The sequence below is a fragment of the Mucor mucedo genome (assembly GCF_025094135.1).
Source record: "Mucor mucedo strain NRRL 3635 chromosome Unknown EV154scaffold_51, whole genome shotgun sequence".
NCBI classification, from domain to species: domain Eukaryota; kingdom Fungi; phylum Mucoromycota; class Mucoromycetes; order Mucorales; family Mucoraceae; genus Mucor; species Mucor mucedo.
The window spans coordinates 138,516-150,910 of NW_026252335.1; the positions used below are offsets into that span (position 1 = coordinate 138,516).

Here is a 12,395-nt window from a genome sequence, read left to right on the forward strand (position 1 = left end):
TCTGTACGATGAAACGGAGTCACGTTAGATCACCGGATCTTACAACGTCTAAGTTATGTGGTTTGGCACACGGCACTTCTGTTGCTATGAGCCGAACAACCGCCAATGTAAATCATCTTCGGTCATGGGTACCCGCTGCCGTTATGGATGAGCTTTCTAACGTTGAACAAGTCAGGTTTGTGGTAATTCAAATATCAACTACTATCGCTATAAAACATTTTGCAGATAAGATCACTATACGCCATCCATGCGAGCTACTATGACAACTATATCTAAACTATTACATCCCTACTTAGGCCTTTTAAGAATTATGAACAATATCAATACATGGAACATTTATTCAATGAAGACAATGTATATTCTATATCTTACTAACAATAGTCCCTAAATAATTCAATCATTACACCAAAAAAAAAGAAGCAAAAAAAACGCAGTTCGTTATTGTCTTTGAAATCATATCCAGAATCCATACTTTTAGTATTATTACATCATAATAGACTGCGTAGAGAATTTTAATTACATTTTCACTCCTTTGCCATTTCAGAGTCATTTCAGTCTAAACACTGATAGACATTATAGGGTCTGCCTGTGTGGTTTGTCAGGGTTTTAAATTTTTTTTATTTCCGTCATCATCAATGGTAGTCCTTAACATTTTGATAATATTCATGTTAACGAAATTAATTTTGGAAGGGGCAAATCATGCGCTCTAAGCAATAATTCGAAAACGCTATATCGTTATAGTGTTGCGAACAAAATGTCAAATTTACAACAAAGTCATAATTTTTGCGGGCTTTGCTTGCTCACTCTTTTGTGTCATGACTCTTTCCGATAAAATTTAAACCCGACCGAAAAGGCAATTAACGATGTTAAAAATCCAAACAAATCAAGGCAGGTGCATGTGCTTCAATCGGACGTGGGACGGATACCACAAAAATATCTGTCTTATCAACAGCAACATCAATTGAACAAATTCTTACAAGTTCGTCACGCCATCCTTTCATTAAAGGAACCTTTCCTAACACAATCTTAGTAGATATTTCAATTGTGACCAATCAAAAAATGTTTTTTACAGAATTTATGACCCTGTTCAAAAATGGGGACAATGTGTGCGTTTTGAAAGCCAAACCACAAACTGAAGGCAAAAGGCGTTTTGCTGAATTCTCATGGCGAAAGTGGCAGCTGACTCACTCATTAAATCAGGTTTCAAACTTCCTTCGTTTGACCAAGCCTTCAAGGGCTTTTACTCACTATCCAGTGATTCGAGAATCATTAAAGTTTCAATCTCCTAATTACCCCTTCAGTATGGTCGCTCATCAGGAGGAGCTGATGAACTCAGGGAAGACCTACAGAAAACTTTGTCAGAGTTTGGCAACATTGTTAACTGTGGAATCACCCGTTGTATTGCAGAAATGTTTGCTAGAAATGGATATGCAGGCCTGGAACTACCACAATCAACATCCAAGCACGCCCGCAACACTTCCATCCAACATAACATGGTATTCACTGGCAATATTACAGTGAGTAGACAAAACTGTTCGAGTGTTTTTAAAAAGCTACATTTCCTCTTATTTTGATATCATAATAGCATACAAAATCGGCCAAAATTACGTACAATAGTAAATTGACCATTACAAATAAAAATTGGTTTTATTTAAACTCAGTCCCATTTTTGGTGTGTCAAAAATCACATAAAATGTTATGGACGCTAGAACGGTTTTGTCCAATGGAAAATTTTACGACTAATATTTGGTTCTTCCTCCTTCGGCCTTGATAACCGCTTCAATCCTTTTTAGCATAGATATCATAAGGTCTTGACACAACTTTGGTGTAATTTTGTCCCATTCCTGGGTGATCCGGTCGAATAGCTCGATTAAGCTTTTTGGGGCCGTTTCGTAGGCGCAAGATTGTTTTTTTATTATCGCCCAGAGATTCTCGATCGGATTTAGATCTCCGGAATATGAGGGCCAATCTAACACGCGTACGTTATTGTTTTGAAACCATTTTGTTGCCATTTTCGAGGTATGTTTTGGGTCATTATCCTGCTGAAATAAGACATCCTTGATATTTCCATTGTAGTAACTAACACTGGCCGTTAGATCGTCGCTCAAAATATCACAGTATAACTTTCTGTCCATAGTACTATCGATACGAACAATGTATCCAGGACCTTCCCAAAGAAAACAGCCCCACAACATTATGTTTCCACCGCCATGCTTGTACAAATGTTGGATATGACAATCTCGGATCTCTTCGTCTGTGGCATTCCAAAACCACTGAGCCCCGTCTGAGCCAATACGGTTTATTTTCGTTTCGTCACTAAAAACAACATTCTTCCAATCATCAACAGTCCAGTTTTGGTGGACCTTGGCCCAAGAAAGTCTCGCCTTTTTACGACTTGGTGATAATGGCAGTACTTTATGCTTATGTTCAGCTTTCATCCCGGCTGAATTCAACATGCGACGAACAGTCCTTCCGTAGACAAAAACTTCTTCCTTTTTTAGAGCCTCGACAGCATCATTGACAGTCTTGTTCACATTTGTTTTGAAGCCCCTAATCAATGAGCGGCCTGTTGATGTTGAAATCTTGCGAGGTGCTCCACCAATTTTTTTGTGAATGTCAAGATTAGCATGTTTTTTTATCTTTGCAATGGTTGACAAACTAACAGACACTTTTTTTGCTATTTCCCGAAAAGAAAGCCGGTCGTTTAGTAATTTAATGATCTTGTTTTTTAATGTCAAAGAAATGCTTTTGGTCATCTTAATGAGTAAAGTCTTATATTAGGAAAATAAAGAGAAAAAAATAACACTTGGACTACCCACCAAAACCTGTCCGAAAAATGTTTTTGGGGCTTATATGACTGTTTTTCCCAAAGATTTTTATGGTTTTCTATAAATTTCAGCATTGGACATAACTGTTCGAGTGATAGGCAGTTTTAAACCCAGAATAACCCCTGTTCTTGTGACACAAAAAATCCATAAACGTTATTGCTGGTGTAGCAACGCGTGCACTAATGTCTGTCAAAATTGGAAATTATTTCGAGGAGTTTACACATTGTTGACAAAGATGGGACTGAAACTTTCTAAACACTCGAACAGTTTCGTCCACTCACTGTATTACTATGGCTGATTGCTGTGTTGCCTCTGGGATGATTCAATAATGCAGCTAGTTTTATGATCTAAAAGTACAACCAAGCTTGCGATCAAGGTAGGCCTAGCCGTTCGATATGGAATGCACCAACGTTACTGGCTCGTGGTAATTGCCGATATTTACCAATATTTTTGGTCGTAAAATTATTGAAACATTTGTCCATGGTTAGTTTCAAAAATCAAAGGATGATTGTTTTAGTCGATGTCAGTCTGTAAAAAACCAATTGGCTATATCTCTTCCAGCTTGCACTATAGTCAGTTCGTACCGTTAACTAAGCATATATTTTGCCATTCTTAATAGAAGATCACGAACAGCAATTGGTTCTCCATTCTTTTATACTAGGGAAACAATATGGTGTGGATATGCTTTTTTTGTTTGTTTTAGTAGCAAAACTGTATTCTATTGAGCATGCGCGGGTGAGGCAAAATCTAATGGCAGCCATATTCATATGTTTGCTATTATACGGTTTGTTTTGAATATAGAAATAACCGATGAATCATTTCTTTTTGGTTTGGGTACTAGACCCCAAATATAATTATAAGATTCCTTCAGATAATAATCCTGGATACTGCCAAATCAGGTTTGTATAGATACGATTGTATGAGCTCCAAGCTAAGTAGCTAAATTTTAAATATTTGGCCCACCAACTCTGTCATGAGATTACACAAACCAAACAAAGCGTTGCATTCAAAAATTCTTTTGTAAATTGCTTTGTCTATGTCCCTAATTTCGTTTTCTAATTTTTGTGTACATTACAATCGTAGCAAACTTGCGCGAGCTTCCTTTGATTTGACAAAATAGCAACCCATTCCCAATTACTTAAAACTACAGTATGTACATTTTGGTATGTTGTTGTTTTTAGGAGAAGAGACAAACTTGATAGATTAACACGATATATTTAGGTATTTTTTAAGTTTTATTTAAGCAAAAGGGATAAGTATAAGAGGGGTGGGGAACTGGAAAAAAAAGAAAAGGAATGAAAAACCGAAACAAAGGGGAAAAGAAAGTTGGAAAAAAAAGCGCTAATTGTTTGCGTGCTTCTTCTCGATATGCTTTCGCAAATTTGTGGGCCCGTGTATATTGACTTCCACATTGGATGCAGCCGTATCTTTTTATTTGCTAGTGTACTGCTGTTGTATGTCTTGCTAAGTGGGATTTTCTAGCAAGCCACATACTGTAATCAGTACAACTGAAGTCTTTTACCCTGTTTTCATCGTGGGTTTTGATGTGCGTATCTAAACTAAATTTTTTTTGAAACAACCATTGACAAAGAGGGCATTTATAGCCATTGTCTGATTTTTGTTTTAGGTCCTTCTGGTCCGGAAGAAGGATCGGATCTTCATTTTTTAGCCTTTGTGCTGGAGTTCACTGTTTCGGAGGTGAATGCCGTTGATGTTGCTCTAATGGCAACAGGTGATGTGGCCACTACATCCCTGATCTTTCCCGATGTTACGGCTGTTTCTTTCTCTTATGCCAACACAATTTCTTACCAGAGCAGCTCTGGAAGACAAGTTAAAAAATTCAAAAATTGAATCATCTTCAAATGCGCTACCGTCCGAGGGGTCCCCACGAGACCAAGCAGGAACGGTTGAATAATCCAACAGGTCCTGGACTTCCTCGGATGGTGGTTTCAAACGCGAAAGTGCAAGACTTATCGAGTTATTCAATCTTTTGCCATACTCGACTCCTAGAAAAACTCTTCCGACAACGCCGCATTACTGGGAAAAAGTTCAATGTTCTCCATTATGCTCATTCTACCTGATCCTGAACAAAAAATAAAGAAAAAAGTGAGAAAAATAGCACTGCTCTATAATTTAACTTTTATTAACAATCATCACAGAAAAAAATCATCACATTCCGATTGGAAGAGAAGAGACACTGACTTTTAATTTGTTTTCTAGCAATTACTCAACATGTCAAAGCATTACTCAAGGCCTTTCAAAATAAAAGTCTAGCCGTATTATTTTCCGCTAATTATACAACGAATTGAAAGTCGAGACATATCGAACGAAACAAATGACCTGAGTAATAGGTCAGAAGCATGTTAATTTTCAGTAAGGTAACATGCCGCGCCTTGCTAGAAGAGTAATTGTACGTTATCGAATCTTCATTCAATGAAATCTCGTTTCTTACTCTAATTCTTTAAAACTCTTGAATTTTTATGTGGCTGTATTTAGGCCTTTTCAGAGGTCACATTCTACTACTACTCCAAATGTTAAGATCCGGATGTTCAGAAAATGTTATGGAAAGAGACCTACTTCGACAATTATTCCCATTGATAATCTGCAAAGTTTAGGCAAATTAACCAATTGGTCATTCGTCCCCTATGAATCTCCCTTTCCCGAAGTCTATATCATTTGTAGTTTGGTAAAAGTCTCAGATTCTTGCTCTAGTATAGATGAAGGCATTGAAGCTATGAAGCAAACTGTATTCATCACGTATGGCATCGTTTGATATCGCGAAAAGAGACAAAACATTTATTTTTTTGAAACGTCATAGATTAACCGTAGACAGTGCTAGACATCACTAGCAAATCAATAGAACGAAGTCATTACGTCTGAATCATTTTACGAAAAACATGATTTGTAGCGCAGTTGGTATATCGGCATAAACATAATTAGAAATTGTTAATGAAGCGAAATGGCAGCTCTAAGAGAGCTATCGACATTACTCAGAGCACAAAGCCATATGAGGCAATTTATAAAAAGCTTCCATCAACGTCAAATTCCTAAGTGGCTTGCATCTTGACGGATCTTCCACAATCTATGCAGTGTTACTGCTATTTTAGCTGCTATTACATATATCCGATCTGTTCGCACGGAAGGTTGCTTTGGAGCTACTGTGTTAGGGTTTGGAATCCTGCCAATCTTGTTGTCATAATGAATAGATGTTCCCCTAGTATCAAGACTCCCAAGCAAGATCGCACAAACCCTAGGTTTAAGTCACACACAAAATAAAACGTATTTTATTCGTAACAAGTAAGCTTTGATTTATCTAATTTATAGCCGCTCAGTGAAGTAGGAGGAAGGCAAAGGCTATGGAATTCCTTCCGGCCGTCGTCTGTAACTGTTTGATGATTTGGGACCAAGGTTCAAAAAGATTTACGTTCATACTGGGGTTAACTCGTGTCTCATAATTAACGTCATAGGTCAGCTTCTGTAATATTAGCTAAGCTCAAATTATTCTGGACCGCATTTTAACACTCATTGGGATCGAGGTAATCGAAGCTTTCAATGTTTTTTTCATTAGAAACGTTTTTGTGTTAACTCTAGATATTTTTTAAACTTGTACGGTAAATTCGGGCATTAATAAAAATTACGATTATAAGGCCCAACAATTTATTCACTACCTGACAGTTATTTCTTTTTTGAACAACCTTTGCCAAATGCCCTGGGTCGGTTTTTTAGTTTCTTTGAGTGTTAAATGGGTTAATTGTACTTGTTTTCCCAATTCCTTTCCCTTGAGACTGTTGTGCAAAACCTTTTAAGAAAAAAGGACCGGGGGTTACTTTTGTCACGTAGACTCCGCATACGTAAGTATTATAGAGATACAAGTATACCACATATTATCTAACTCCAATTGCTCTAATAAGTTTATCCATAGATGACCTTTAAATTAGCATGTTGACATTAGAGCTTTTGCAATAATGTCGTCTTTGGTCAACTGTGATATTTAAGACAGGAAACCATAAAGGAAATATTAAATTCGCTTTAAATTCTGTCCCTTCATAACGCTAATATTTTTCGTGAAAACAGTCTGCGTTTAACTTACCCTTTTAGAAAAGAACATTCCCGGGCATCATTAGTAAATTACCACATTGCAATGAATAGAATTGTGAACATTTGTATTTGTTTTCCTACCTTTCATTGAATAATCAGCATCATTTTAAAAAAGCCATAAAACTTGAAGTTGGCCTATTGCCGAACAAGGGCTGTCTAACGAAGTAATGACATTATATCATTGTTAGTATTTTTATTTATTGCAAGATCTTCTGAAATGGTAGCAAGCAAAAATTTTTTACTTTGAATTCGTTCTCCCTCGAACGTCATATTTTAGACATTGGCATGGGACAGCAAACAATACAATACATCGACCAATATCCATATTAAGTACTGTTTATCTTCTGATTCTATATGATCTATGGTTGTTCATAAACCTCTCAAACAGTTTTTTTAAACAGAGGCAAAACTCATTGCCTTTCGTCGAAAAGTAAACCCAGGGAAACATACCGAAGATATTATTTTTGCTATGGCTTCTCGAATTTTTGGGTTTAAGACAAAATAAAGAACAAAAAACTATGCAGACACAAGATTGAAGAAACATAGGATTGGTATAGATAAAATATAAATTTTATTATTTTTTATGAACGTTTGTGTTGTGCCGCTTGAGGTCAGCTTTGCGGTCAAAAGCACGAAAACAATCGGTACATTGGTATTTTTTTATACGATTTTTATTGTGTAATACAACATGAGTTTGTAAGTTGTATTTTCGGTTACAAACAAAGTCGCAGAAAGAGCAAGCAAACATACTTTTCTGTTTCTTGTTGCGTTGGGCCTCCAAAGAGACAGAAGAAGACGACTTTCTTTTATTTATGGTGGTAGTTGTTGTTGCTGCCGCGGCTAGTGATGCAGCTGCTACTGCTCTTACGGAGGCTGATGCTGAGGAGGTTGTGGCTGTACTTGTTGTTGTCCTTACTTCAGTGGGTGCAAGGGTATGGGTAACCGGCAGAGCAGGAATGACTGTCTCAGCCAACTGGCCTGGGTCAACCACTGTAGGTATATCCAACAGTGGCAACTCCAGACCAGTTGACTGATCCAGTCCCCTTCCAAATTCACCGGTACAGAACAATTCTGCGATCATGTTGCTTTGTTCGTTAGAAAAATATATTTCGTTATTGTTCATTACAAAAGCTTTAACGAAAGAAGAGAAAAAAGAGTAAAAAAAAAAATCCCGGACTTATTGCTTATCGAGAAAAATTTGTAGGGTTTCCTAAATTCCGATTGGAAGATAAGAGGAACGGTGATTTAAAGCTTTCGACGACAAAATCACGGTATACGTTAAAAGTAATATACTCGAACCTAAATTGACGAGGCATGATCCACAAACCCGAATTAAAAACCTCGTACTAAGATGCTATTTTCTGTAGAGCATTCCAATGACATTTTTGTTATTACCGTTAGAGTCATGATAGGAAGCCAGCGCAAGCATGCAAGTTTTTATATATTTTATTACGATCTACATGCGAACCAGTGCAAGAAACAGTCTCTATTTGCATGGAACTGGTGGAGGATTTTTAGAAAATTGGTACCTCTTTTTTTTATGAAAAAATGAGAAGCCGGTTAAATAGTTTAAGCCATCTAAAATTGAAGGGAATAATGTCGTACGAAAAAAGGAGCTATGGTGTTTAATATTTAATAATCGTTCAAATGGGTATCGCGTTGTAGTGAACCGATTTTTTTAAATTCAATTTTAAAGTAGTTTTTGGAGACCGTAGTATCAATAAATTCTAATCGATGGTAATCTGAAATCACAAAAGGGGTTAGACCAGAAGAGTAAGAGCACTGCAGCAGTTATACTTAAAAATAAATCTTACCCTTAAGAGCACTAAAAAGGTCGTGTGTACCTGGATAGATATTTTTTGTTTTCTCTGTATGATTTCTTCCTTGTCAAAATATCTGGCATTGTTTATTTTATTGAAGAAGGAAAAATAGATGATTGTTGCTATATCAATTTTCTTCTTTGGAAATTGTAAAGGTAAAACAAACAAAAGGTTCAGGAGATTGCTCGAGGCAAAAACCTTAATTTTACATTTTATGCCCCACTGCTAGGTGCCCTAAAAGTAAAACAGGTTGTTTATATATGATACGAAGATATCATGAATAATGTAGACTTTCGATCGTAAATACACTCTTTAATATAGAGGAAAATAGGGCTGGCGTCAACTTTATTTAAAAAAAAAAAGGTTCACAGTTAAAAATAAAATTATCATCTCATCATAAAAAAGGTCTTTTTTTCCCTTTCAGAATTTTTTTATTATTTTCTGTTAAAAAGATTCTTCATCTTTGTAAATGAACCAATGCTTTAGAAAGAATCCTCAAGGAGTCGAGTTCCGCTTCACCAGCTACAGTTACCATTTTGAACGACAAATGCGTTTCAATGCACTAATGTCTGGTAGTAACAACAGCAAGACATGTCATTACTTTCTTCAGGTGAAAACCAAAAAAATATTAACAGCCTAAATAAAACGTCGAAGATCGAATGAGATTAAAGAGGACATTCCCAACATTGAGGTAATGCCGTTAAACAAGGTTCATGCACATTGTTAAAAAAAAAAATTTCATCGCAAACTAATTTTACAGACAGATATCATGAATGACGTAAGCAGCAGTAATGTCAAAGAATATGAAGACAATATCGAAGAAGCCGAAGATGCAAGCATGGTAGTTGATGGGGAAGATGACGATGACGATGACGACGAAGGAGAAGAAGAAGAGGAAGTTTGTGCCGATGGGAATATTGAAACAAACGTCGAGAAGAATGTCGATCCTAAAACAACTGAGGCACAAATCAGAGCAGACATGTATGGATTATTTGCTGCCAGTTCTAAGATTAAGGAAAGCCTCACTGATAAAGCTGCTGATACCCTTCTCCAGTTTTTGAACATCGCTTTGAAGGATGCCAATGATAGTAATCAATCTGCTTTGCCAAAGTCGTTCAAAACAGTTGAGAAACATTTTAATGGTGATTGGGATGCTGGTGTTACCAGATATACGGTTTGCGGAAAATGTCATTCAATCTATGCTCCTGAAGTGACCAAGGTATAATAATTAACGTTCTTAAAATCAACGTCTAATTATTATAATGCAGGATAAAACACCCTCTCAACAATCATGTTCTTTTGTCTGGCTGGATGGTGATGTTTGTGATGAATTTTTGTTTGAGCAGGTAAAGAAACGTAATGGCAACAGCATCTACAAGCCCAAATTTGTTTACCCCTACAAGTCTCTCAAAAGTTCGTTGCAAGAGTTCAAGCTTCGCCCCGAATTCGAATCTACAATGAATGATTGGAGATTAAAAGATGTTGTTGAAGGAACGTATTACGACATATATGATGGTAAAATGTACAACGCATTGATGGTTAACACCGGCATTTTATTTTCAACACTGCGAAACCGTTGTATGCAACGTTAAATGTCGACTGGTTTCAACCTTTTGATAATGTAAATTATTCTTGTGGTGCTATTTCCAAGTGCATCAATAATTGGAAAACAGAAGACCGATTTAAGGAAGAAAACATCATCCTGGCTGGGCTTACGCCTGTTGGAAAAGAGCCAAAACTGGACCGAATCAACACGTACTTGAAACCCTTGGTTGCTGAGCTTTTAGAATTAGAAAGAGGAGTGATGTTGAAAACAACGGCGAAAACTGACGGGATTAAACTCCATTGTGCTTTGTTGATGTTGGCATACGATATCCCTGCTTGCAGGAAAGTATCTGGTTTTGCAGCTTATTTCAGTGGCCATCCGTGTAACTAGTGTGAAGGTCAATTCCCCTTGGTTGAAGGTAGACCTGCTTTTTCCGGAATCAACACTGCTGCCAGTAAATGGCTTCAACGATCGAAAGCAAGCAACTTGCGAGCGGCGTCGAGTTGGCGCAATGCCACTACTGAGAAAGAAAGAGAGGACCTCGTGAGGGCAAATGGAACAATGTATTCCGAACTGCATCGATTGGGTTACTTTAATGTTGTTATACAAAGCATTATTGATCCCATGCACAATCTTCTTTTTGGGACATGCTCAACATTCGTGAAGATTTGGAAGGAGGAAAGGTACTGTCATGATCGTGTCACGTAGATGCATTAATTTAAGTAATTTTTTGTCGGCACTTGGTCATCTACTTGTCATCTGTCGATCATAAATTATATGTCACAAATAAGTAAAGACTTATTAACGTGCCACCAAGCTTAAACCTCATAAATTTTTTGTACTTTTTTAAATCCATTTTTATACCCCAAAAAACATTTTTCTACAAATCGCTGACAGAAGAACGATTGTAACAATGTTTTTAAACAATAATACGAAAACAGTTTACATTTTTAGTTATCAAAAAATTTTAGTGATAGCCATCAAACATTATCGGTGTTGAAATATTTAAGCGGGGGAGTATAGGGGAGGCCCATCATTTGAAACAAACAAAAAGAGCATAAGGTAAATTTTAACACCCGACAATCATTTCAGCCAATAAAACAGCAGGAAATGGCTAAAACTGTAACTTTTTTTTAAAAAGCTATGAACTTCATCAGTTTTAATTGTGATAACTTCGCAATAGCTTTAAGTTTTAGATGCAATGTTGGCAACCATTTCTTCTGTGAAGAATTTTTAATTTATTTATAAAAAAGTCTATTTACCATCAGAGTTGTTAGGGCGCTCATAAATTTCTGTGGGATGCTAAATAGAGTTCCGACAGTTGGAGGGCGTACCCAATGTCGATCCTATTGAAGCTATCAACTTTATCAATACAACTTTTTTTTCTGTTTTTATTTCAAATTACAATAACAAAAGTATTAAAGAGTAGTTCTTTTGTCATCGATTCTGAATTTATTTATAAAAATGTCTGTTTATTATCAGTCATTAGTGCGCTTATAAATTTCTGTGGGGGGAGGGGCAATGAAGTTCCGACAGTTGGAGGCTTACCCAATGTCGATCCTATTGAAGCTATCAACTTTATCAATACAACTTTTTTTTCTGTTTTTATTTCAGATTACAATAATAAAAGTATTAAAGAGTAGTTCTTCTGTCATCGATTTTGAATTTATTTATAAAAATGTCTGTTTAATATCAGTCATTAGTGCGCTTATAAATTTCTGTGGGGGGAGGGGCAATGAAGTTCCGACATTTGGAGACTTACCCAATGTCGATCCTATTGAAGCTATCAACTTTATCAATACAACTTTTTTTTCTGTTTTTATTTCAGATTACAATAATAAAAGTATTAAAGAGTAGTTCTTCTGTCATCGATTTTAAATTTATTTTATAAAAATGTCTGTTTATTATCAGAGTTGTTAGGGCGCTTATAATTTTTGTAGGAGGGAAAACAGTCCCGAGATTTGGAGGGCAAATCCAATGTATTTCTATCAAAGCTATCAACTTTATCAATATAGCTTTTATTTCTATTTTTATTTCAGATTACAATTATAAAATCATGAAGGATTAATTGTTCTGTCATCGAATTTTAATTCATCAATAAAT

The 12,395-nt window shown here is 36.2% G+C and overlaps 1 protein-coding gene across 1 annotated transcript; it reads right to left on the reverse strand.

Annotated features, from left to right (window-relative positions):
• Window positions 1-7,199: 7,199 nt before the first annotated feature.
• On the reverse strand, window positions 7,200-8,049 carry EV154DRAFT_481893 (uncharacterized protein; the record flags this gene model as incomplete). Its single annotated transcript, XM_051598439.1, has 2 exons — window positions 7,200-7,285; window positions 7,677-8,049. 2 exons carry the CDS (start codon window positions 8,047-8,049, stop codon window positions 7,200-7,202), a joined length of 459 nt encoding a protein of 152 aa, XP_051457178.1.
• Between the last annotated feature and the right edge of the window lie 4,346 nt (window positions 8,050-12,395).